At 39.0% G+C, this 27,457-nt stretch overlaps 2 protein-coding genes across 3 annotated transcripts in view; both read right to left on the bottom strand.

Annotated features, from left to right (window-relative positions):
* Positions 1–20,833, bottom strand: part of LOC110176018 (uncharacterized) — a 52,504-nt gene extending 31,671 nt beyond the window's left edge. The window contains exon 1 of the mRNA XM_086836737.1: positions 20,492–20,833. The gene's annotated coding sequence lies outside the window, so the exon portion shown is untranslated. The remainder of the gene's footprint in view (positions 1–20,491) is intronic.
* A 1,518-nt stretch (positions 20,834–22,351) lies between these two features.
* On the bottom strand, positions 22,352–26,309 carry Hayan (hayan). Of its 2 annotated transcripts, XM_020950698.2 has the most exons (8): positions 25,949–26,309; positions 24,819–24,908; positions 24,575–24,755; positions 23,736–24,413; positions 23,508–23,608; positions 23,051–23,328; positions 22,804–22,990; positions 22,352–22,739 (listed from the first exon to the last, which is right to left on the bottom strand). In XM_020950698.2, the coding sequence occupies exons 2-8, from the start codon at positions 24,895–24,897 to the stop codon at positions 22,393–22,395; spliced, it is 1,851 nt and encodes a 616-aa protein (XP_020806357.2). In that variant the 5' UTR covers positions 24,898–24,908; positions 25,949–26,309; the 3' UTR covers positions 22,352–22,392. The 2 variants fall into 2 exon arrangements, with proteins under 2 accessions (XP_020806357.2, XP_086692864.1); XM_086836738.1 differs by lacking the exon at positions 23,736–24,413.
* Positions 26,310–27,457: the final 1,148 nt, after the last annotated feature.

The raw sequence follows: 27,457 nt of genomic DNA on the forward strand, positions 1-27,457 counted from the left end.
TAAAATGTTGACGGTCTGTGTAATTTAAAAAATAATCTTACTAATTTAAACTGTGTTTTTCATTTAGTAAGACATTTCTCATAATTCTTGCGGTTGGTGCATATGATTCCGGAATAACCTTAAGAGGAAAAAACTAAAAATTATATATACACTACATTTGATCTACATTTAATAAGAGTTAATAAATAACATTTAATGTTAAAAACGATAAAATACAATTAAAATTCATTATTTATTAGCAAAATCCTTATCAAAAATTAAATTAATAGAATATGTGTTTAAGAATATTTCGGAGAGGTTCGATAACGTTTAGGAATCGTTTGGTTTCGAGAATAAACGTACATAATTTCTAAACTAATTCAAGTTTCAGTGTGTTCAAGCTCTTAAACAGTTGTAAATACAACAAAAAATGAAATATATATTTATAAATATATATTTATAGCATTTCTCAGTAACTAAGCACCCTGTGTGTTTTGCCAATGCAGCTAAAATCGCAGCTTGGTTTGATGACCCGTACAGCCGACAACAGGAACAACAAGTCACTGTTGTTGCCGCGCTTAATTTTGTTTGAACATGCCATTTGGCAGATACCCCTGCCCTTATCTTCCCCCGATCCGACATTATAGTGCTATAGTTCCTTGGCCCCGGACAGCTTTATCTATCCTTGCTTCACATGTGCGGCCCAGTTTGGTGCTGCTCCTGCTCCTGCTCCTGCTCCTGCTCCTGTTACTGTTACTGCTACTGCTACTGTTACTGCTACTGCTACTGCTCCTGCTACTGCTCCTGCTACTGTTACTGTTACTGCTACTGCTACTGCTACTCATACTGTTCCTGCTACTGCTACTCATACTGTTCCTGCTACTGCTACTGCTACTGCTACTGCTACTGCTATTGTTCCTGCTCCTGCTCCTGCTCCTGCTCCTGCTCCTGCTACTGCTACTGCTCCTGCTAATGCTCCTGCTCCTGCTACTCATACTGTTCCTGCTTCTGCTAATCCTACTGTTCCTGCTCCTGCTCCTGCCTCTGCTATTGCTACTCATACTGTTCCTGCTACTGTTCCTTCTCCTGCAGTTCCTACTATTCTTGCTCCTGCTCCTGCTCCTGCTCCTGCTCCTGCTCCTGCTCCTGCTCCTGCTCCTGCTCCTGCTACTGCTCCTGCTCCTGCTACTGCTACTGTTACTGCTACTCATACTGCTCCTGCTCCTGCTCCTGCTCCTGCTCCTGCTCCTGCTCCTGCTCCTGCTCCTGCTCCTGCTACTGCTACTGCTACTGCTACTGCTACTGCTCCTGCTACTGCTACTGCTACTGTTATTGCTACTCATACTGTTCCTGCTACTGCTACTGCTCCTGCTCCTGCTTCTGCTACTCATACTGTTCCTGCTACTGCTCCTTCTCCTGCAGTTCCTATTGTTCTTGCTCCTGCTCCTGCTACTCCTACTGTTCCTGCACTTCCTGCTGCTCCCTTTATCCCTCTCCTGGCTGGGAGGAAGCAATGTCTGGCCGTGTCGAGTCTATTATGGCCCCGATGATTCATGCGGACAGGCGGCTAGCTCCACGGGGAATGCCAATTGCAGGGTTGCATTTTCACTGCGGCACTGCTGCAGTGTGCTGCAATCCACCGAGGAGCAGGAAGAGAGAGGGCATATATGTATGTAGGTCCATGGATAATGGATAATGGATGAGTCCCAGTGTACTTGTTGAGCGCCCCATAGACCCACAACTGGATACATGACGAGAATGCTTATTAAACTGATGTCAATGAATGTTCTTAATGAAAAGATACTACCACTAACAATCTACATATTCATTTATTAAGTTTAAACTAAAGTTTAAGTTATGTTCTAGAATTTTATATGTAAAATCTTCTACCGATTTATACTTTCCCTTTTCTGTCAGTGCTGGCATTGGGGATTAGCATTATCCATTTGTCAATTAGCCGCATTGCCGCATGCCAAGTTATAATTTCATTTTGCGCGACTTTTACACAGATCGCTTTTTGCCCATTTGATGTGGCTGTGAGTGTGTGCTCCTTAGTCCTTAGTCCTGTAGCCATTACCATTAGCGCCCCTCTGAGGGTGGCATCCCCTGTGCGTTAATTAGCTTAAAATGTTGATAGACAGCGCGTTGCGGCTTGTGGCTGTGGCTTTCGCTCTGACTCTGACTCTGACTCTGGTGGCACTGGATTCAAATTTAGATTCGGATTTAACATCGTCTGTTTGCTCCCACACAACTATGCAGCAATCCTGATACCCTGCTACCCTGTTATTCTGCTACCAAGCTCCCTCTGGCTGTGGTTGCTTTGTCGACATCGGTAAGTCAGGCTAGGAAACAGAAGACAGCAGAAAACTGGAGAAAATGGTTGGGTATTAAGACCCTTAGGACTGCGGAGCAGAGTTCGTCGGGTAACTTTTGATTTCTAGTTTTCTGATTCGGTGGCGGTGGAGAAGCAAAGAAGTCAATAATAGAGTAAAGTTTGTTGCCTTTGCAACTGCCCCAGGCAACAGAGGATGCACTTGCATCAATCACATCTCGCTTGAGTTCAGCGGAGCGATTTAGTTGGTCATTAGGCCCCACAGTTGCCATCGCGTCCCAAAAAGTTCACAAGTGTCTGGAATCAGGGACGGGGAAACAACAGAAGTAAGTAAGTTGAAGGAATGTACATCATTACTCCACTCAAGTGAACTCGCCCATTTGCTCTGTGCTCGATTTCAGCTGACTTGCGCTTAAGTCCTATAATTCCCAACCTGTGATTTGTTCACTTTGACTCTTTAATTGGTCTATTAAGCTCGAAAAGTCCTGCTGAATTACTACTCCGCTTAAGGTGGGTGGAAAGCTTATAAATTAATGAACAAAATATGGCTATGCGTAAAACAGAGATTGACATTTTCAGGTAATCACTGTTTTTAGAGAAAAATAGAAAAATAGCTACTGTTATGCTCCTCATTCAGAAACATATTAATTTTAAGATTAAAAATATATAAAAAAATATTTATCGGGGAATAAGTTTAAATTAATTTTAATTAAATATAATCTTTAGAAAAAAACAATAATCAAAAATGAGGAAAATTCATTAAGCGGATATTTCCAAATCTAAATTGTTGGTGTCCAAAAAAAAAATATAAATAAAAATCAAGAAAAAAGGTATCGTTACACTACCATGATTATTTTAAAAAAGAAAGATGCATAACGCGCAAAATCGTATTTATATTATTTCGTATTTATATTATGATTCATTTACATTGTGTTTGGTTGTACTGTATTTTTCGATTTCCTTTCATACCAGTAAATTTAGATGTCTTTAAAATATATTAATATAAAACCAAGTAGAAAATAATTAAATAAGATACATAACACTGACTATTTTTAGGTTGTAAATATATATATTATATTTATAAATAAAATTATGAGCATATAGGTAAATAGTTTTCTATATATTTATATATATTTTGAGAGATATATGCGGTTGAATGCTAATGCAATTCTGCGTGTGCGAGACCTCATCTTGATCTGCTTCACCTAACTGTGAGTTATTCACCTAATTGTTTATAAACTACGCTTTACGGTTATTTATAGAAGCAGAAACCAGTGTGGCCCAAGCTCTCCGCCGCCATTTACGGTTCACAGGACTCAGACGCAAGGAACATACACACACGGGACGTGTCCTGAGAGAGAGAGAAGAGAGAGTCGAGTAATTAATACTGATTTCCCCTACGAGCCCATTCGAGCGGAACAGCGGCAGCGGCAAGGATAACAACGAGGCGTTTAACAAGTGACAACCAGAAGCGACAGGCAAACAACTTTACTCAGCTGCTGCGTGTGTCTCAAGGTCTGGCAGGATGATGCCACAAGCCACAAGGATGAGGCACAAGTACGGCGTAGCAGCCTCTATTTATCGCTTGTTCAACACCCGATTCGGCGTCTTCGTCTTCCCGAAACTTTCCTAATTAAGCAGCGCCAAATTAAATGCCTGGCTCAAGTGCGAGACCCAACTGTGTCTAAGGGTCCACCTTTTCGGGGAGAGGGGGAAGAAGGATATCACTTTAGGATGCAAATCCCTTCGACCAGAAAGGCTGCAGTGAAATGTCCGCAATGGCGATTCGATTTAATTAAAGTGCAATCCATTCAAAGCGTTCTCTCTCTCGCTTTGTCGTCTCCTGTATTTACATATGGAATATATTCTGATTTATATTCTGATACATTTCCCTGGCCTTGGCCTGCCTTCTGCCCCGGCATCCAATTAGTGTGCTCAGCAAGTGCGAATCACAAAATGTTTGCGAGGGTCGATCGAAGATAAGCCTCCTTGGAGTAAGTGAACAAGTCAATTGAATTCACCAATGTAATGTAATTACCTGCAGATTCCCTTTTGAAATCTACTTGCACCACCCTCGTCTTGTGCTCTGGTTAATTCATTATCTATTGCGGAGCAAAGCTAGAGCAAAGTCAATGCCACTTCAAGTCATTCGAGGATACTTTACAAAGCTGACTGAGTGGCAATTCCGGTTCAACTCAATATTCAATGTGTATGAAGCTGTATTTCATTATTTAATGTATTTAGAAAGTAGTGCGACTCTGATGAAAGCAATCGAATATTCAGCAAAGATACATAAGGGTTTTGCTTGGGATATTTCTTAGAATAGTTCGGACAATGAATTCTTGGAATAAATACAAATAGGACAAGCAAGCTTCTATGCTTCTATGTTATGATAATTAGCTATGATAATTAGCTACATGGTTCATCTTTCAGATATAGACAAAACTGACAGGTGGAAAATGATATGAATGTATATAGGAAGAACAAATCAAATATAATACAGCAAAATATATGTATGCCAAAGTATATTATATCGAAAATGCAACAATTTTGATAAATCTGTACTTTCAATGTACAAATATTTAATTGCTGTGGAAAAAAGTTCACAAATTTGTCTCTTTTTCCGACTTTTTATCGATTATATAGTACACTTTAATATAAAGAAATAATAGTTATTAAAATATGTACATATAATGTGTAAGTATTGATATTATCGATAAATACATCAAAAATATATCCCTTTTCTAGATTACTTATTAAAAACATTTGATATATTTAAAAATTGTATTCAGTGAAAAGTATTGCATTTATAAATAAAGTATGATTTGATCGAAATTATTGAAAAATTTTAAAAATTATTGTACAGATCCGCTTCTTTATCGACAACATTGTACATTTTTATATTTTCAAATTATAATAAGCAAATGATATTATTTGTAATGTTAAAGTATCAGTAACCTTAAAAATTGGAAAATAATAAACAAATAGTCTGTTTTTTTTAAATTTCTTTGATCTTTCATATTAAATAGAATGAATAATAAAAATAATTAAGTTTTGTTTTCATAAAGTCATAGTTCAATCCTGTCTTAGTTCCGGGGAATTTTACTCCAGGTCCTATTAATTACTCCAAAAAACATTAAATTAAAGCTTGTTTGAAAGCAAAAACAGATTTTTTTATGATACTAAAGTCAGACCATCACAGATATTAAAAAAAAAAACCCAATAGATTTAGAATATATCCATAGAAATGACTTCTATCTCAAGTTTTCCATTTTCTAAACTCCATTTCCTGTGCCTTTCGTTGGCCATTTTTTTTTTATACACTTTAAATAATGTTTCCGGTCACCGGAAATGGACGGGCATTTTGTATGGACGACGACAACATTCGCAATTTGCCTCTTTTGAGACTCTCAATTAATTGCGTTCGGTGCGAGAGTGTTTTATCGCTCATTTCGGAATTCAGTGAACGCTGAAAAGTATGCTAAAAACGGCAGCCAAACAAAAGAGACGAATACACAGGAGTCGGGAATGACTGAGCGAGTTAATCGCTCATCAACACGCAACCAGCCGCTCAACGTGCGCCAGAGCAAGTGTATTTAATTAGCAAACAAATGATTTTGATAGCCAGCCACGCCCCAACGCCTACCGTTCCCGCCCACGGGGCCCATAAAATCAACGAGAGAGAAAGCCAAATTATTTGGCCATAAAAATTTGTCATGTAGAACGAAAGTCCCGCGACTTTCAATGGCAGTGAATTGAATGGCGGATATATGCAGCATTAAAGCCGCACACTGAGCGAAAAATTTGGGCATATTCAAGCCAGTGGTATCCTAGCTTCTGTCAAGTTTTCACTCTGTACCATTTTTGCCGAATGTCGTCCATAAATTAGCAAGTGAGGCGACATCCGACTCCCGGCACTTGAAAACTTTTATCAGGCTCTTTACAGTCCCATTCCCCGGCACTCTTGGCCCACTTGGAGTTTGGGCTCTTTGGGCCAACTGCTGCGATGCGGCATTGACTGATTATGGCTGCCAGCAGGCAAATAAACACACACAGAAAAGGTAAGGCAACAAAAGGGAATGGGTGTGTGTGTGGGGTGTGTATGGGGTGTACATGGAAATTGATAAGCCAGTTGCTGCTACTTTGTAAACAGCCACACACACAATCCAATTTGCAAGTGTGTGTGTGCGTATTTGTGCATTTTATGTTTATTGTTTTCACTCACTTTAACCAAACCAAACAAGATACCAATACAGAGAGAGACAGGGAGACAGAGTAAAAGAGAGAGAGAGAGAGAGAGAGAGCTGGTGAATACCCTAGAATTTCATGCGTTTATTTATCTATTAACAACAAAATATGAGTGATTGCTTTTATGAAGTTTATTCAGCCAGCCATTAGAACTGATGAAATATACAACATTTTGGAGGTGTGAAAATTTTCCTTTACCTGTATATGGGAGAATTTTGGTAAAACGATTAAAGAAGTCTTAGAAAAGTGGTTTTGATGAAGGTACATCTTTGAAAAATAGCACTACATATGAAAATCATATTCTATTCAGGAACCAGCCCTTTTTTATCTTCACCTTTTTAATGTCAAAACTTGTTTTAATATGAATGTATGAGATGTTTTATTAAACGATCGAGGTAGTCTTGGAAAACTGACTTTGGCGAAGGTATATCCTTGGAAAATCGTACTATTAAAACTTCATAAAACTCCATTTTACATTCGTATTCTATTTTCACTTTTTTGATGTATGTAAAAACTTTTCTTGACCTGGACCAAAGAGTTTTTATTCACCGATCACATCATTCTTAGAAATATGACATTGGTAAGAGTATATCCTTGGAAAGAATAATAGAACTAATAGAACTAAATTACAAATTCATATTTCATTAATTTTCACTTTTGCCTTTGTGTTTTAACGTGGATCTAAAACAATTTTCATTCAACGATCGTTTCAGTTTTAGAAAACTGACTTTGGAAAGAGTATATCCTTGAAAAAGTTCCTATTTAATTCTTTTTAAAACTGCATTCAAAATTCATATTCATTTAAAAAGCAAGCTTTATTTTATCTTCGCTTTTTCTTTTCTTTTTTAACGTGAATCAAAGACTATTTTTCTTTAACGATCGAGTTAGTCTTAGAAAACTGACTTTGGTAAGTGTATATCCTTAAACAAAGACACATTTTTAATCCTTGATAAAGCTGCATTAAAAAAGAATATTTCATTCAAGAGACAGTCTTATATAATCTTAGTTTTCTTTCTTAACCTGCATCTAAGAGAACTAGAATTCAACGATCGCATAAGTCTTAGAAAACAGACTTTGATAAGAGTATATCCTTGGACGAAACCCCCTTTTTAATCCTTCATAAACCTGCATTCAAAATTCGTATTCAAGGCCAGAGCTTGTCTCATTTTATCTTTTGCTTTTCTGTCGTCTGCTTGACTTTGCCCTTGGCTTTATTTGTCTCCGGCTTTTGGTCATAAAAAATATACATACATATGTATATATAGTATGTACCCATATATAGGTAAATGAACAATTGACTTTGCTCACTCTCTGATCTGATTTTACCTCTAACTATTTTCTGGGAATCACCATTGAAACCGCATCGATTTTGGGGTCAATTGGTCGTCATTGGCGGAGTCGTGCGTGTTTCCGCCTTAATGACTTTAGCACATGTACAGTCAGTGTTGTGTCTGTCTCTCTGCTTCCATATTTATGGCATTTGTAATGGCATTTCCTTCAGATAAATATCCCCCAATAATTGCACAATTATTTAATTTCAATTCCAATTGGTTATCAAAGTGCTAGCTAGTTTCCGGAAGCATTATGACTGCCGAACCTAATTATTTTAATGGGTGCCAATCATGGCAATTTTCAGTAAGGGAGGATTGTCATCACCGTGCAAATAATTGCATACTTTTCTGCATGACGGGGAATCCCCCATGGAGTCGATATGATCCCATGGTTCCGCGCACTCACTGTAATTGCTGACAGTCTCCCGGACAAAACTCTAAACGGAAATTGATTTTGCAAGCCGTTGGCTAATCAGCTCGGGCTCGAGCATCGATTTTTCTTTTACAGAATGGACACAGGGACACTCTTGAAGATGGAGCCGAAGAAGGATGCGCTGTTAATGAAAGCCACAAGTCGGTTTAAGGAAATAGGGATAAAAGTCAAAGAGAGACTAGAAAAGAAAGTAGAGTAGAAGAAAAATACAAATTCCGAATTTAAAACTGAACAAAAAAGGAATATAATTTTGGGGGTACCAACGCACACAAATTGACTTGCAAAATTGCATCAATTTGGCATCCCTTTTTGGCCGCAATGGAATGACATTCGACCATCGATAGATAAAGTTTTCTTTTTTCTCTCAATTGAAAATAAACGATTCCCTTTGCCCGGCTCTCTCTCAAATAAGGGGATTCACACTTCGGTCTTATCTGGGCTGTCGTTTCTTTTATTTGATTTTGCTACTTTGGCTCGAACAAGACAACTAAAAAAGCGCAAGCCGGCGGCAGGACCAAGACCAAGACAAGGACGAGGACGAGGACGAGGACGAGGACGAAGACTTGGTTGGATTCGAAGGAGGAGAATGAAGAGCCGGCTCATGGATGGATGGCTATGGCCCAAGTTGCTTGGGCTCTGCCGGTCGGAAGAAATTGACAAGTTTCTACTCGAGTGTGCAGTCAAAGAGCATTGGCTGTAGTCCTGGCTGTGTGTCTATGTGTGTGGCAGCCCACTGCCACGCCCCCCTCCCCCCAGCCCCCTGGGGAACTGCACTCGCCCTCGGTCATTGACTTGGGCTCTGTGCTGCAATTTGCAATCGTCGCCCCCGTCGCCATCGCCGACGGCAATTGTCAATAGCAACAAAAAAAAATTTGTTCAAAGCGACTTCGGGCATTTCCAGCACAGATACCGAATTTCCCAGGAAAAGCGACGGGGAAAGTTGAGTGGGGCGCATTGATTTTGGTCAATGGCCTGTGGCGTCTCGGCCTAAACAATTACACACACACACACACACATAGTCAAAGCAACCAACTTATACATGTTAAAGGTATGTTGTACATACGGAAAAATGTCTAAAAACCTTAAGAGTTTTACTACAACTTTTATACTTTGCCATTTAGTTACATTTACAGTGCAGGTAATACTTCAAATAATATATAATCCCTTACTTATGTTATGTGTCCTCAAAACAGAAAAGTCCCAAGTAAATAGTACAGAAAAGGTAATTGACCTACAATTGCTTCAGGGAAAACTCTTATTGAAAGATACAGATACTTTATTTATTGTTTTATTTTTGCAATCTTTATTTATTATACCAGTGTTTTTGCCAACTTTGTAAATGAAGAGCAGTATTTAGTATAGAGTTTTCAGACTGTAAAAACAACCTGCTTAACTTGTCTTTGAAAAAGTTGTATGTGTTATTTGCCACAATAGACGACTTCCGATTAGAAACGATTAAAAAATAGCAAACAATTTTGATAAATCGATACTAGATTCATATTTACAATTGATATATTAATATTACGTTATATGTACCATAAATTGATAATCTGATATAGAATAAAATTAGATAACTTAGTACCAAATATAATTCCGAAAAATAAATATACAAAGTTCATTAAATATTAAGATATCGATGTTCTAAATATAATCTCTAAAAAAATACAAATAAAATTTCCAGGCTATTATTCCGATAAAATAATATGTTAAGCTTAGTTTACATATAATTAAGTATCAAATTAAGAATTTTCCTCTTGGTAATCAAATAAATTAATAACATATCAATATTAATAATAGAATGAAAAATATATTCGGGAAAGTTCTGTCGGTTTTATATAAATAATCGAACATGGTATAATAATAATTAAAATAAGTATCGATATTTTAATAAAATATGCGATAATTTTTTATATTTTCAATATGTTATTGAGAGCGATTTATTATATCGAATCCTTCTTCTCGATATAGGCATCCATTTAGGGTAATATTGTTTATTTTATTTAGATCTAAAGCTGACAAGAGGTTTTAAGCAAAGTACTAATTTATTTTTAAGAACTTTAGCAACTTAGACCTTTAGGGTAATTAATATTAATTCTTTAATAAATATGACATGCCAGATTAATGTTAAGACCAACTTGCAAGCTGTTATTTGTATTTATTTAGCGGAAAGTCCCATTATTTTGACCACAGTTGTGTCTATGTCTATCTATGTTATATAATATGTATATTTATATATATATATATATGAACACATACAGATGTACATAAACCGTAATCAAATCGGAGCGGGTCGCCTTTTCGCAACTTGCGACTTTTGTTGTCTGTCAAAATGTTTAACGGTGCGTATAATTAATCTTGATGGGTCTCGAGGCAGTCCCCATTTTTTCGCCTCTCTTCTACTCATTTTCCATTTCCTTTTTATTTGGCAAATGAAATTCAATAACAGGAAACTCTGGTCGGGGCCCAGTGAAAAGTTTACTAATTGCAAATTAGTGCAACCATTTTAAATTGAAATTGCGGCGGGTTAGAGACATTGCCTCCCCACGATTTTCCCCTTGGAGAGGCCTGCTGTATGTTCTAATTGACCCCCTTGAAAATATACTCGAAATACGTATCTATTGATTTCTGCGGTCAACTCCAATGATTATGTAGTAGTCTTCATAATCACAGAGGACCAGAGCTCAGGTTTTGTGGTCAGTCGAGATTTAGAGACCAGAATCCAGAGCCAGCTTTGACTCTTGACCTCGCCTTGACTTGGTTTTATTTTTTTCCCAGCACACTCTGCATCCTTGAACCCCTGAATCCCTCTAATGGGAGGCGAAATGGGAGCAGAGTCAGGCATTGTTTAGGCGTTGGGCCAAATAGTTTTTTGTGTTTGCTTACAAACACCAAAGATCTCGCATTCGCATTCGGATTCGCATTTGCATTTGCATTTTCTGTTATAAAAGCTGTAGGATTTTTTTCCTCTTTTTTTATAAGGTGGCATTGTGGCCTTGCCTTTGTGCGTACAATTTCCATGATTAAAAAGTCAGTAAGCGGCAGTATTAAATTCACTGCGAAAAATTAATTGCTTAGCCAAACGTTTTTCCCCGGCTGTGGTGATTTTTGGATTTGGGGGGCTAGACCAAACACTTTCCAAATAGCTGACGGCAGCTCTCTGCATAATTGAACAACCCTTTTTCGGCTAAGGCCCCATGTCCTTAAACCCTGTCCCCCCTGTCCTCCTGTCCCTCTGTGTGCCTACTCATGCGTGCCCCGACTATTGATGAAGTTCCAGGAGTCGCGCAATTGAAGACAGACGGCGCGTGCGGTAAACTTTTCTGGCTTCCGTAACCTCTGCGCCACCGAAACGGAAAATGTAAACGAAAAGCGAAAAGCGAAAGCAACCACACACCACCACCAGGAGCACCAGGAGCACCACCACCACCAGGAGCACCAGGAGCACCACCAGCAGCATCAGCCTGCAGAGGCCTCTGTCAACCCACAACTGCCCCAAGTTGTGGTCGAATCTTACACCTGCGCTTGCCCCATTCCAAGGCAAATGCTGTGGCAGGGAGCAGGGGAGCAAGGGGAAGAGGGGGAAGCTCTAAATGGTTGACAAAAGGCTTCGGTGGGGTTCCCCCAAAGGCAACACAAGCTGCTGTCGGTGCACGTTAAGAAATTTGAGTATATTAAGTATACGTCCAGTTGGCACAACTTAATTACGACTATGTAGCTAGAAGATGTATATCGAGAGAAATATCTTAATCAATTTCTTATATAAGAAGTTATTTTTATTATTATATATACAATTTTATAATGTATATAATTTTTTATACATATTATTATAAACAAGAATTTTAACAAATCGAAAATGATCAAATGATTATCAAAATTATCAAAACATATAAGCATATATTATTATATATACTATATTATTTCCCAATTCATTGAAAACATCATAATATCTTAAATCTTAATAAAAAATAAATAAAACACAATGATAATTGTTAAAACTGAGATAAAACTGAGACCGATATATCAATAGGAATATCAATTAAATGCATTTTTTCATATTGCATTGTTAAAATATCGACTTATATACCAGCCTTCAAATGCATAAATCTTTAAATTTTAGAAATTTAAAACTTTTCAATTAAAAAATATCGCCTTTAACTTTTAAATATCAATATAATCGAAAAAAATATTTTTAAATTAATTTGTTTACTACATTTTTGATAATTTCATTGTATGAAAGCCCAAAAATAAAAGTTTATGTTAGAAAAAATAAATAAATATTCTCTTTATATCAATATACCGCTTATTAAAATATCGCAACATTTAATTTACTATTTACATCGGCCTTTGTACCAAATATTGATAAAGGATCGTATCAGTTTTCACATAAAAAAATTATATAGTATCGATATATTTAAAAAAGGTACAAATTACTAATGAATTTCAAGACGATATATTAAAAAAAACAAATATAAAATAAAAAAAAATATCACACTTTATATCAAAAATATCGTACGTTTTGATATTCAAAAAAATATGTAATTCATTTTATTTATAAAATGTATTTCCCGATTATATGGGTTCACTACAACTGCATACTTCAGAATATCTACTTATGTTCATAGATCGCAATGTTTAAACATAGATCAAATTTTGCGTACATATTTTCTCTAACACATATTAAAACTTAATTATTTTTACCTTTAAAATAATAACAGAAAAGGAGACAGTAATTTAATTATAATACAAGAAAACTATAAATTTATCAATTTAGAGTATTAAGAGAATTAAAAGAGTCACTTAGCACTGCTGTGTACTTCATAATGTAAGCCAGAACTCTCAATTTAAAAACCTTGACAGTCAATTAATCATTTAATTTTTTTTTGGGGGGGGGGGGGAAAGGGGAACCAGAATCTGGCCGAATTTAATTACAATTTAATAGGCCCAATGCGACGTGCACTGACCAACTCCTTTCTCCCGGTGCATGGGATGAGGTGGAACCGTGGAGCGTGGCTTGATTAGATTTGAGCCGGGACAAGTCAAGCCACGTCGCGTTCAAATGCCGCCAGGCCTCGGTTTTTTTTCTCCCTTTTTTTGTAATATTTTTTTATGTTGCCGCCGCCGCCCATCTCTCGTTATTCATTAACTTTAATGAGTTCATTTGACGGTGGGCGGCGGTGGCAAGGCTGTCGATTTGTGGGCGGGCAATTTTAAAAGGCTTGAAACTGAGGCAAGGTTGCCGTTTCCACTGCCGTTGCCATTGCCAGCCTAATTGACAGCCAGTCGTCGTTGTTTTTGGGCCCAGATGAAAGGCATCTGTGTCACTTTCGGCGACGGAGATGGAGCTGGAGTTGGAAGGACCCTTAAGGCCCTACGCCACTGGCAGCTAATTGAATTGCATCGCTAATTTCGGGCCTATTAGCTGACGTTTTAAGTTAAAGATGGACAGAATATGCTGCCAGGGGAGTATATTCAAATGGCAATACAGAAAAAAATAAAGAATTTACAAGGACTTTTCACAAAACAATATTTAAAGTTTGAAGGAACCCTCAAAGGGATTCTATCGGAGGGGCTATAGGAATATTTAAGCCAAAGAGATTTTCTATTAATTGGAAAAGAAATATGGAAATAAAAGTATTTAATACTAGAAAACCGTTTTTTGAGGTTTAAATTTTTTAAATTATAAATAAACTAGTGTAGAATTTTATGAACTACTTTATTTTGGTATAATATATTAATAATATTATTATATATATAATTAATAATAATATTCAAGATAGATTTTTGGACAAATTTGTAATGTGTATTGTAACATTTTAAAAATAATAATTTATTTTATTATTTATTTATTTATTTTATTTTATTTATTTATTTAAGTTCGAACTCTTGTCTTTATTTTTATTCAACAGGTGTCTAAGTCAGCCTATACTGGATAATTTCAGGCGTTTCAAAAACCATCTGTAAATTGTTATATTTTCTATTATTCTAGTTTTTTCTATTATTCTTAAGTCTGGTTAATCCTTTTTCATATCTACTAAAATTAAAGGTTACGAGATCGAAAGTTGAAATAAAACCCACAAAGTTAGAAACCAGAATCTAATTTCTTGGTGTCGGGTATTATTTGTTCTTGGGTTCAACTATAAAACGAGGTTCCCATAAAACCATCCCAACATTATTGTATATTTTCGGTTTTCCCGATATATCTCATTCTGAGCTAAGTATCACACTTTTTAGTCCTTCAAAGCCCACCCTACATTCATCAGCACCATTGCAGCATTTACATAGCTTCGGGACTTCCTCTTTTCCTTTCTTGAGAGAATGAAATGCTAACATTTTTTAAGTACAACCAAAAATGAACAAAATCAGGGGCCCTAATAAGGGGATTATGGGTCCTGTTATGGCCATTAGCTGCAATTTCCTTCTCTTACAGCTTTTTTATGGCCAAATTCTTCATTTTTTTCCCCTAATTTGCTGATAAAGAATGCGTGGCGTAAAGTAAAACACGTAATTGACAAGGATGCTGATTTATAGCTCAGCTCCCAGAACTCCCAGGACTCTCGATTTGGGTTCCAGTGATCACTGATCACGGCTTTGAATAGTATATTGATTAGTTAAGTAAAAGTAAACCTGCGTCTGATTTATGAGAGGCCCCAGCCTTAATTGTTGCAATCAACCCAGGACAAGGGAACCTGATACATCAAGGACAGATTTCGAAGAAGCACATATACATATACACTTTCGGGGGGAATCACTCGAGCGAGCCGAACTTGGCCATGTAAGGGATCCCCGAGGTCCCTACCCCGTGCCGGCCTCCCTCGACTTGCCCAGTTGTTAAGCGCCGAGCGTGACAACATTTTTAATTACATGCCACGCAGGCAGTGAGGCAGGCAGCGAGGCAGCCAGGAGCAGCAACAGGCATTCAAATATCAAGTACGACAACAAAGCTGGAAAATAATTTACGCATTTTACACGCACCATACGCCCCTCCCCAAGCCCTCTTGCTGCCGTTGAACTTTCGGCAGTGTTTCCAGTGTTTTTCTTTTGGCGCTTTCATTAAGGAAATCCATACGCCATACGCCATACGCCAGTCGGGGATGGGACGTGACATGGATGGGAGTGAAAATAAGGAGCAGTTAGCAGGGACTCCTTTTTACGACGCGGATGCAGCCCAAAGCACGCGCCGCTTTTGCCCCAAAAAAAGAAACCAAACCAAATGGTAATGGTAACAGAACCGGCCCGGTGAGGCACGAGGGGTCACTGAGAGAAATCTCCATGGTTTTCGATAGGTAAAAAGTTATTTCCTCTTTTCTGACTTGAACTAGTTGGGAATTCCAGCGAAAAAAACAGTAGAAATTCCCAAGTCCCGAATTTTGTGACACTTTGGTAAAGGATTTTGGTGATTAACAAACCAATCTATGTATTATCTATATTTATTTGTTATATTAAATCCAGATATGGTTCTTAACAATAATGCTCAAGTACTTTCAACATATCAAATACTGATTTGCTTTGCTTTTAATTAAACTGAAACACCTTTCCTGGTGTCCACACATTTTCCCGCCGTGCAGAGTTGCAGAGACAGGAGGCATATGGAAATTGGGTGAGCGGAAAATGGGAAATGGCATCACACACATACACACGTGCTAAGCCCAAGACAGTGGGGGGGGGAATCGATTAAATTTCTTTTAATGCCCGACCATAAATTTCCCTTTCGAGTTCCCTTTTTGCCATTGTCAACGACCTTTCAGCGAACGCAACAAAACGCAGGACGGGAAGACAGAGGCCTGTCCTGGGCAGGAAGCAAAAACCAAACCCAAACCAAAGGACGAAAAGTATGGGAACAGAGCAAAGAGCAACAGAAACTGGAACACAAACAGAACCAGAAGCAGAGGAGCCAGGACCCAGGATCCAGTATCCAGGACCCCGGACTCAGGGCCAGGGCCAGAGCCTAAACAAAAAGATAAAATAAAATAAAAATAAAGCAAAAATTATGTCTAACGTCACATTGCCGAGTTCAGCTGATTCTTTATCAGAGTTAAGTGCCTGGAATCCATCTACCCCTCAGCACCAGAGCTCCCAGCCCCTCCATTTCTTATTATGTATGCCATTTGTTGTGTGCGAGAGTGGGCAAATAGCAGGACCAAAAGTTAGCACCATGTCCTCGAGGAGCACCATCCACCAACCCTTGTCAATCCCGAAAAGAAGAACCATTTCCGACACCATATGTAGCAGGTCACTAGATCCGATCGAAAGATATACCATTCAGTTCAAGGAGATATGTATATTCGGGGACTTAATTAGAAACTAATAAATCTGTCAATGTTCGCAACTGCTTTTGAGTTAGTTATTATTTAATTTAAGTGGTAATTTAGGTATCTCATAATAAAAATGAACCGATAGTTTAATTACTCCATTTGGTAGGAGTTTTAATCTGTCAAATACTGTTGATGATTTTTGTATAATTTTCAGTGCCTTATAAAGGTATAAATCTCGAATCATTTAATTCAAGCGATAGTGTCGATATTTTATTATGATAATTAACCGATAGTCCGATAGCTGCCTATCAACATTTGGCTCAATTTGTGACAATAATTATGTCTAACTATGGCAATGCCCATTAAATGTTTTTAAAAGAACTAAGTTTATGTAATGGATTTGATAACTCTTGATAACATGCGATAGTTTCGATTATTATAACCAAAATGCGATTGTTTCGATAACTATTATTCGCATGTGATTTTAAAAACCATTTTTAAAATGCAATACTTTGAATAACTATTAGATAACATGCTACATTTGGGATTACTATTCATAAAATTCGAATCTTTTCCTTAATTGTAATTTATATGCTTTATCGTAAGCTGTAAATTTAATATTAATATTAATGTTTTTAACAATTAAACTTGTACAAGCTACATTAACCTTTAAACATGCTTGACTTTAAGCAGAAAAGTGAGGATTATAGACGGTAAGCTTAAGTGACTCTCGCGCCAAAGTGTTTTATAATCCGATAACACAGTCTGGAAATTAAATTCCAACAATCGTTGCAGCACAACCTTTCCAACCTCGACGACGCAATAAAAAACGGGATTATTCAAGGGATAATTATTGTGATTCCCTGAGCCTTCGTGGTTTACTTTTCTCTTTCTCCCCATCCATTCGCACTACAATATAATCCCCGGAGATACTATTCCAGGGTATATACCACTTCGATTCTCCTCCCCAAACCATTTTGGCCTGGGCCAAAATGAGAGATTTGCGAAGAGATTTACGCGCACAACACCAAAATGAACTTTTGTGTGTAAATTTATGTGCAGCTCAAGCGGGGGAAGGGGATGGGGAAGGGGAGGGGGGATAAGGGAGCTAAGTAACTAACGCCATTAGTTGCTTAGTTTTTCACATCCCAACTCCCCCTTCAGTTGGAGCTATGTATCTTGGCATTTTTATTGCTGCATTCCGGGTAACAAACATCAAAACATCGCAGAAATCATCGCTTAAGCCGGAAGGGAGGGTGCCACGCCATTGACTCCCAACTTTGAAGGCTATAGAGGCCCAGGCAGGTGAGGGGACAGACACGGACTGAGATTGGGATTGGGATTGAAATTGACGGAGAGAGATTAAGTGCGGAATGTGCCTGTAAATAGAAATGAAATGCTGCACTTTAATCTGTGCCGGAATGTGGAGTAGCCTCTCAGGCAGGAGTCCACCGATACAGCCACTGAATTTAACCATTCCCTTTCACCCATTTGGCCAGTCAGTCAACCCATCAATCCCATTTTCTCACCTCACCATTTTCCCAAGCCCCGAAAAGTAGGCAGCGAAATTGTGATTACATTTGCCACATGAATATTCAATGGAGTCGTGTGGCATAATGGCGGCACTGTGTGTGTGTGTGTGTGTGTGTGTGTAAATTGTGAAAATAAAAGTGCAAATTGTTGTTAGGCAGCTGCGACTGAAAAAAAAATAACACACTCAAACCCAAGTCAATGGGGCAAGACCTTAAAATGGTTTTTACGGCTACCAAAAAACATCAAGTTTATGCCGCGGCATCAAATGCACCTGATGACTGAGTAATTGGATAAAAGTATAAAGATACCAGAGCCGTGTATTGGTTCCTCAATTTATCCTTGACCTCCACTCGCATTTATTAATTAAAGCCAGCCTAAATAACATTTAGTGGGTAACGCCCCCCCGACATGCTCCTCCTCCTGCTCCGCCCCAGTGTGTATGCTTAGTATACAATATACACTGGTATTTACCAGGTCAAGTTCCGGGGACAGACTACACACACATTGTGTAGGGAAAGTCAAATAAGCGGCCAATAAAAATATTATTAATACGCCAACGAGTACACAGAGAGAAAAAAAAACAGAACCCCGCACCCCCTTCATATTTATTATTATTATTTACTCTTTGATGCGATGATGCCACTTATCAAAATTGAAGGTTTTAACGCATTAACGATGCCCAATGTTTGCCCTTCCCATCTAGCGGATGATGTATAATTTATTTTTTCTCCATGTCCTCTCATCCTTATCGCGCAATCGGTACTGATGGAAATGGAAATGGCCAAGGCAATGGGTAAAATGGGGGAAATGTGGGAAATGAGGCGGAGCTGGCTTTGGGAAATTAGCTGCGACGCGTCGCTCATCACCAGCCAGCAGTTGGGTGTGTTTTTAGCCATAAATTTATTAACTTAGTGTCACATTTATGGCCACTCCGACAACCGACAACACCGCTAAAGGAGGACTTGCCGAAGGACGATGGAGGAGAGCCCCCCCCCCTCTCTCTCTCTCTCTCCTCTCTCCCTCTGTTAGATCCTTTAAAATCCACTTGAAAATCCGCTGACCGATGTCTAATTGATGAGCCCCAACCATGATGGAGCATTTATCTGAGTCAAAGCATAGAGCTGGTTTTGCAGTAGCTTTTTACACATTTTGTTAAATACCTTAAATTCTGTTTCTGTTTTACTTTAATTTAATATTCATTTAGTCGCATATCCCTTACAGCCCTGAGAGCTCTTAAATATTTATCAACACTATTAAGGATTTATTTATGTGTGCAACAATGCACTGTAATCCGCTTAAATAAATCCCTTGGCTTTGTAGAAGTTTAAAGGAAAGTAAATTACAATGTAAGGGCTTTAGTAATTAAAACAATAATCTTGTCGGATGCGGTGATGATTTTTTACAAGTCCCCTTAAACAAATGTTGCCTTTGAATGGAAATTTAATAAAATAGTAATAATTACAATCACAATTCAGAATCTATGACAAGGGGCTGTTAAAACATTCTTTCAATTCGAGTTGTGATTTTTTAATTAAAAAATTAAACGTAGAAATAACATAAATATTAAAATATTTGTTATGCGTCAGAAAGCATTTTTTATTCGGGCGTAAATATGGAAATATTAAAGTTTTCTTAACCTGGGGGTACTCATAAGATCAGTAAAGAAAATATGGAATTAATTATTTCAGGTACCAAATTCATTGTAAATTTGGTTTTTTATAAGGTAAATTAAACATAAAACACATTTGTTAAGTGTTAATTAAAGTGAATTAATAATTCAAATCCTTATAAACCCTAAATCGTTTTAAATTTAATTAAAAAGCTTTTCAAAAGTATACCTAAATATATTTATACCTAGATATAACTAATCCCAACATATTGTAGCATTCTGCTTACTTTTTGAGTGTTTTTTTTCATTGCTTTTTAATTCTACGATGATTTCTTAGACATTTCTATATAAATTTTTGCTCCCAAGGAGCTCCAACTGCCCCCCTAAGATGTATGGATGCATCATGACATCTCAACCCCTCGGATTAGGTGTGCAATTCCCGAGGCCTAAGTCCGAGCATATTTAAAGTAATTCCCAAATCCAGGTCTGGCTCATTTGTCAAGTTGGCTTAGCCGCCGGGCTTAGACGAACTTGTGGGTGGAACACGAATATATAAACAGAGGTACACAGTCCGCCCATTGGATCATTAATTTGCCCACGTTTTTTCACCTGTTGTTTTACGTGTACACGTTTACCGTTCGATCGGAACAGTCGTTACCGTTATCGTGGCGGCTAACCAAACAGATGAATTAGTTCCCACCATTTTGGACTGGCCATAAACGCGACACATAAGCACAGGGTTTAATCACAGACATTCACAAAGATCAGACTTACATTTACTACGTTGCAATTGTTTGGTAATTGTTAAAAATGACGCTGTACTTCAGGCTTCCAAAAACATGGCGCACTCGAAAAAAAAGGAAAGAAAAAACAACTAATACCGAAGCAACGCGACGCGTTTTCGAACTCGAGTTTTACGCTTTGAGATCCGTTCGTTTGAATCTAACGGTACTGAGCACTGAGTCTATCCCTCTCACTTCCGCTTGCCACTGTCGCTCTGTCCCGCTCTGGCCAAGAAGGGCTAACAACAGCTATGCAGTCTCGCGACCAACTGAAGCCCGACGAGCTCGAGCAAAGGCATTTAAGCAGCATGTCCCGTTGTGCTGGCCGCAGGACGCAGTAAGCCGGCAGCACCTTAGAACGCTTTGAAGAACAGCTGGCAGGTGGAAAGCTCAGTAAGCAGCTTTCTGGGGGGCGAAGCTCTTGGCGCTGTCACAGCAGCTGGCAATGCCGTCACAAAATCAAAATGGGAGAAAGTAAGTGAGAGAGAGAGAGAGAGCTTTGTTCTTGCCTCTGTTTACGAACGTGTGTGTGAAGCGGAGACGGCGATACTTTGACAATTCGCCATTGCCAGGGTTGGCAAAAAGTGACAGCTTCGATTGAGATGCGAATCAGTGATACCGCGCAAACAAGAATATATATCACATATATCAATATATATCACATATCGTAAACAATCCATATAAGGTTTTTCATATTCAATATTATATTTATTACCAGGCCAGGTTCTTTGTGGATTTTTCTGTTTGAATGTAATTTTTCGAGTTTTGTAAATTTTCCTCTCTCAATTTTCGATTATTTTGAAAGCGATTTTTGTGAAAGCGTTTCAAACATATAGTAATGATAAACGAAATATAATTTTTCTGAATTTTAAATTTAATTCTGTACCGAAAGCCATTTTAAATAAAACCATTTTAAATAAAAAATAAAATACGTTTTAGTAGGTGTTGAAAAGCACTTCATATATTCACTTAAAAAATATATTATTTGAAAGAATACTTACATTTTATACCCTTACAAGTAATTATAATTTAAGTCAAAAGTCTGCAAAACAGAGTAATTTTTGACCTTGTAAATAATATATATTCTTACCCTAAAGTAAGCACACAAAAACCTTTCCAAATGAAAATAATTGCTCCAATGGTTTTGTTATGGTTTTTAGAAATTCTCAGTAAGTTGCTCAACAAAATAGCATAAAGAAAAGCGAATGACTGCTAAACTTCAAATAGATTCCGATTTGCCTTTTAAAAATTTGCGTTAATTAACAATTAAAGATAACTAAACAAAAAGAGGAGGTACAAAATTTGTCAAAGTATTACAGTTTTGAAAAGTACGAAAAAAAAGTGTTATATAAATAAATATAAAGAATCATATAATAATAACAAATTGCCAAACAGAAAATGACCGCCAAGAAACATGTTGGATCCGATTTACCTTAAAGCTTTAATAAATTAACAATGAAATAATGGAAAAGAAAAAAATAACCTACACAACTTTCGAAAACATCACAATTTCAAAAATACATATATATAGAATGTACATATATAATTAAATTTTTAACTCTGTATGCTGGCCTTTAAACCAAAAAGAAACCAACCAAAATAACCAAATAGAAATTAAAGTTTAATTATGTTAGATTTCAAATTCCGCTCCCTGATTTATTTATAAACTGCAATAAGTTTATAAACTAAGCTCCAATTTCCAAATACTTTTCTAACTTTTTCATGAAGTTCCCCAGCCTATGACAGCTTGAAATATAAGAACTCTGCCATGACCATAGAATCAAAATGCCCACCCGACAGGAAGCATCCAAATACCCAGCCCTGGGACTCTAACAAAGAATTCAGAGTCTCCTCCGTTGAAACTAAATTTATTGCAGATCAGCTGAGAGGAAGTTACACACGATTGTCCGGCCACACGATGCCCTCGATGTAGCTGAGGAAGGAGGCGACGCGTGTATAGAGTCCGGGTGTTTTCGTGGCACACCCAAAGCCCGAGGAGATCACACCCAGGACCGAGTAGATGCCATCGACGATATTCACCTCCTGGATGAGGGGGCCACCGGAATCGCCCTGGCAGGCATCCTTCTTCTGCTTCGAGTCCGCCGCACAGAGCAGCGAGTCGATGATGCCCCTTTTTAGGGCCCGAATGGTGCTCGGTTGCTCCGCAAAGGAGGCATTGCACTTGTCCACCGGCACCAGGTCCAGGCCAGCGCGCAGCAGGATCTTCGACCTGGCCCGATCTGTGAGAAGAAAGGAAAGGAAATGCAACCTTAATTGATTAGGTAAAGCTAGATGATTTCTTACTGGTCACATTCATGACACCCCAGCCGGCGACAAAGATCTTGGAGTCCAGCGGCGGATCGGCGGTGTCTGTGTAAAGGCAGGCTGGTCGAATGTTCTCCGTTTCGTGAGCATCCTCCGCCAGTTCCAGGATGGCGATATCGTTGTACTTGCTGCTGCTCACATAATCCGGATGTATGTTGAGGTTGGCCTAAAGGCGAGGTACATTAATATCATCTGTTGGATTATCTAGATTCTACTAGATCCATACCACATTAATGTCCTGATAGTCCGCATCAGGATTCTCGATGTTCACCGTTCCCAAACGGACAAAGGACGGTATGGTGTTGTCACTATTGACACAATGGGCGGCGGTCAGGACATAGCGACTGGCAATGAGTGATCCGCCACAGCGGAAGTCCACCGTTCCGAAGGTTGTGTAGGCAATGGCCGCCATGTGTGGATAAACGCCAAGCTCGACGGGCACACCGCCCAGGATGTGAGGCGTCAAGGACTTCATTCTGTCATTCGACCTGAGCTTCGTGCAGGCTGTGAGTGAAACATAACCAATGGAACAGGATTAGTAAGAGATAAGTTAAGGCTTGGGGCAGCACTGAATCAGGGGTTATGTGGTATTGTAGGAGTAGGGTTTTCCCAATTGACTTTGACCCCGTGGCCGCGAAAAACCCAAGACCGAGATGAAAATAATAAACACAAGGGGGAATCACCTGCCACTGCCGGACGCTCGGCGTTGTCGGGAACATTCACTCGCGAGGTGGGGCTGACCGGGTTGACTGGACTCACTGTCGTCGACGTCATGGTGGCCGGACTGTGAATAAAGAATAGGGATTAGCACTCGAGGCTATTAGTGATGGTTTCCGCCTGAGACAGAGACTGCATGCGGCTCCCTGGCTAAGGCCAACTGATGTCCATGCCGTAATTAAGCTCGGACCAACCGCAAATCGGGCAGAGTAAAGTTCCTGGGACTTGGATTTGGAGCGAAGTCCACTTCATCGTCCAGATCATTGCTGGGTTCCCTCCAGGGCTGCGGTTCCTGCGGCCTGTCCTGTCCACGAAAGCGAAAGGGTTCAAAGGGATTGCTCATTGTCGCTGGCACGGGTGGAGATGATGTTGTTGTGGTCTGTCTCGTGGGCATCTGTACCTCCCGGGCAGGCTCTATCTGCATTCCCTGCTGGCGCAGTCGGTCGTTGACCAGATGGATGAGATTCGGATCACCACGATCCCTGGGATTCTGTTGTTGCCTATTGGAGCGAGGTGTGGTCATCGGTCGATTGACTACAACACGAGGTTCGTTTTGGGAATTGTCCCGACCCCAGGCCACAATCCAGGATCTGACCGTGGTCGTGGTAGGACGTGGTGGAGCTATGCCCCAAGGACCAACGTTCTGGGTGGGCATTTTCATGGACTCATGGGTCTTTTGAGGCTTCAAAGTGGTGGTGCTGAGCAGCTTGTTAAAGTCAAAGAAGTCCAGGTTCTCATCCAAACGAGGTTCTCTCTCCCTAGGCAGCTGGGAAACCGGCTCCCGATCCCTGCTGCGCTCAGAGGTGGTAGACACTGTTGCCTTGGATGGAGATGGAGATGGCGATGGCGATGGTGCTGGCAATTGACCTTGACTGTTGGGGGGAAACGGGATTAATCCTGGAGTGGCCAGGACGGCATGCAACATCGGTGGGCACAAAGCGCAGGCGGGACACAAACAAACAAATACACACACACACATAGAGATAGACGGTGAACAGAAAGCGAAACACAAGGACCAGTAGGATGGGCTTACTCAGTGGAACAACAGGGCGCTATGGGACAGCAAATGTTCTCCTCGATCAGCCCCAGGCCACAGCTGGGCACCTGGCTGGCAGACAATTTGCCTGATCTGAGGTAGCCCTCGATGGTGTCGCAGGCGGAGGAACCGCGGCAAATGCCAGGCAGATTCATAGGCAGCTTACAGTCGTCGCCCTCTGGAAAAATATGAGATAGAGTAAAAAGCTGGAGGAGGAGATGCCCAACGAGGAGGTACTTACCTTCCGCATCCACTGGCTTGTAGGAGCCGGCGAGCAGCAGGAGACCAAGGAGGAGCCACCACCTCCTCGCCGAGGGCATCTTTTGATTATCTGGAATTTTAAGGAATTATTCAAATGGTTAGCAATCTTTTTTAAAAACCAGAATCTGTTGGTGTTTATTTTCATTTGCTGATTACAGTAAGCCATTGACCCACTTAATTTTATTATTATTTTTATTACTTGGCGGAGAGCAAGATCTTTGTGAGATTTCGCTCGGGGTTTTGCCAGGTTCTTATAGACTGTCTGGAAAAGAATTCTTTCTCTCTCCTCCCTCTTTCTCTTTTTTTCGTTCTTTCTCTCTCAATCTACCACTCTGACTTGGCTAATTCATCTTCAACAACTGATGAATCACTTGTGGCACTTCATTTTGGTCATTTTAATTGAGTTTCCATCATCAAGAGTCTCTCTGATAAGAGAAGTATTTTATAAACATTTTATATAATATTGCACAACATCAGACGAATCAATCTGGACACGTCCTTCTGTTCGTTTCTAAGAAACCTTGTCTCTTAGTTATATAGATCAATGGAAGTTTTCAAATAGTTTTCTTGTCATTGAAGGTAATCTATGCACATTTATCTCAGAGATTGTGTTACTATATTTTTAAGCTGTCTAGAAAAGTATTCCAAAATTAATCGAAAATATTCCTACTTTTCAATATAATTAAATTTACTTTAAGGAACTTGATCACTTTTTTATATTTTTGAAAAAGTTTAAAACACTTTTAGGAAAATAATATAATTTAGGGCACAAATTTAAAAGGTTTAAACTTGTAGTCTCAAGAAGACACATTTGTTTCCATAGAATCTAAATCTAAAACTAAAAACAATCTCTAGATCTTTGTTATTTTTGAAACAAAACAATGTGTAATGCTCATATTCCTAATGAATTCCTTATTATTATTATTATTATTTCTAATTTCCTTGCTAATTACTCTTGCCAGCTATCGGATCTAATCAGCTTCCGGTTTTCCGGACCAGTGTAATTTTCCCGATGTAAACAACCAACGGAAGTCCCAAGCTCGTGGCATGCAATGCTCTTCCCTCCTCCTCCCTCTTCTGACCATTCCCTCCGCCTTATCGAACACGCACCTTTGACACGACCTTCTTTCTGTTTTTTCTATTTTTTTTGTTTTTTGGTCCCTGATAAGGGGACTCGCTGAACGTATCGATGATGTTTATTATTGAGTGCGTCGAGCACTGGGTGAATATACACAACACAACACCAAGAAAACAAACAAACAGAACAGAGCCGAACGGAACAGAAAAAAACTAAAACTATGAAAAATAAAGAGCGCACGAGAGTGTAGCGGAGAAGACAATACAATAACACTAAAAAAAAAACAAGCTAAAAAACCGGTGGTCAAATATTGAACGCAAATCTCGAAAACTGGCAGAACGGGCCTGGCTCTGACCGCTCAGCAACGCATCGCCCCAGCAACTGAAGCCCAGCTTTGGAGCCGGAGCAAGAAGCGCCGGGTCCGGCAGCTGATAGCACCCATCATCAGTGACCGTTGCTGCTCCTCTCTCTCCCGCTTTGTGAACCGGTTTTCCCTGCCCTCCCGAGCGGCACTTCCACTTCCACAACCCAACAGATAAAGCTTTACAATGAAGGAAAAAGAGTAAATCAAATAAAAGCAAAAGCAGCCTGCAATTATCGAATTCTCCACTCAAAACTGAGGTCACAGACTACAGGATACCGTTTAATTATGAAGACTGGAGGGGTATACGGGTCCTCTATTAACTGGATCGATCCCATCGGTTCTATATGTTCTACCCTCTCAATCATCTATATTTTTATACCCTTGCAGGGTATTATAATTTCAGTCAGAAGTTTGCAACGCAGTGAAGGAGGCACCTCCGACTATATAAAGTATATATATTCTTGATCAGGATCAACAGCCGAGTCGATCTAGCCATGTCCGTCTGTCCGTCTGTCCGTCTGTCCGTCTGTCCGTCTGTCCGTCTGTCCTTCTGTCCGTCTGTCCGTCTGTCCGTCTGTCCGTCTGTCCGTTTCTACGCAAACTAGTCTCTCAGTTTTGAAGCTATCTGAATGAAACTTTTTAGTTAGCCTTCTATATACTCTCAATCGTATATATGTCGGAACGGGCCGGATCGGACGACTATATCATATAGCTGCCATAGGAATGATCGGAAAATTTTTACAAAAAAATTTTTAACTTTTTCAGTTTTCAATAGAATTGGATCAAATTTGAGATATAGCCATTTTACTATACTCTACAATTTTGCAGAAAATTTTATGACAATCGGACTACTATATCATATAGCTCCCATAGGAACGATCGAGAAATTAATACAATTAAATTTATAACCTTTTCAGTTTTCAACTGATTTTCATCAAATTTTAGGTATAGTCATTGAATTTAAGTCTTAAATTTTGTGGTAAATTTCATGAAAATCGGACGACTATATCATATAGGTGCCATACAAACGATCGTTTGATGTGGAGGAAAAATTCAAATCAGTGAATGTAAAACTGCAAATATAATATGTATAGGTGAATGAAATGAAAGCAGGTATTACTTCATTGTTTTTTAACACAAAGATATATAATTTGTATTGTATGGTTTTTTATTCATA

The sequence above is a fragment of the Drosophila serrata genome, unplaced genomic scaffold (genome assembly GCF_035046125.1).
Source record: "Drosophila serrata isolate PLE 108 unplaced genomic scaffold, ASM3504612v1 contig_293, whole genome shotgun sequence".
Classification (NCBI taxonomy): Eukaryota; Metazoa; Arthropoda; class Insecta; order Diptera; family Drosophilidae; genus Drosophila; species Drosophila serrata.

Bases quoted from the DNA above. Each gene is read 5' to 3' on its own strand.
- Hayan (XM_020950698.2), bottom strand. From the start codon at position 24,897: ATGCCCTCGGCGAGGAGGTGGTGGCTCCTCCTTGGTCTCCTGCTGCTC. The intron at 23,609-23,735 runs GTTGGTCCGAGC...CTTTATTCACAG, and splicing joins TTTACTCTGCCCGATTTGCG to TCCGGCCACCATGACGTCGA. The intron at 22,991-23,050 runs GTATGGATCTAG...CCTCGCCTTTAG, and splicing joins ACTATCAGGACATTAATGTG to GCCAACCTCAACATACATCC.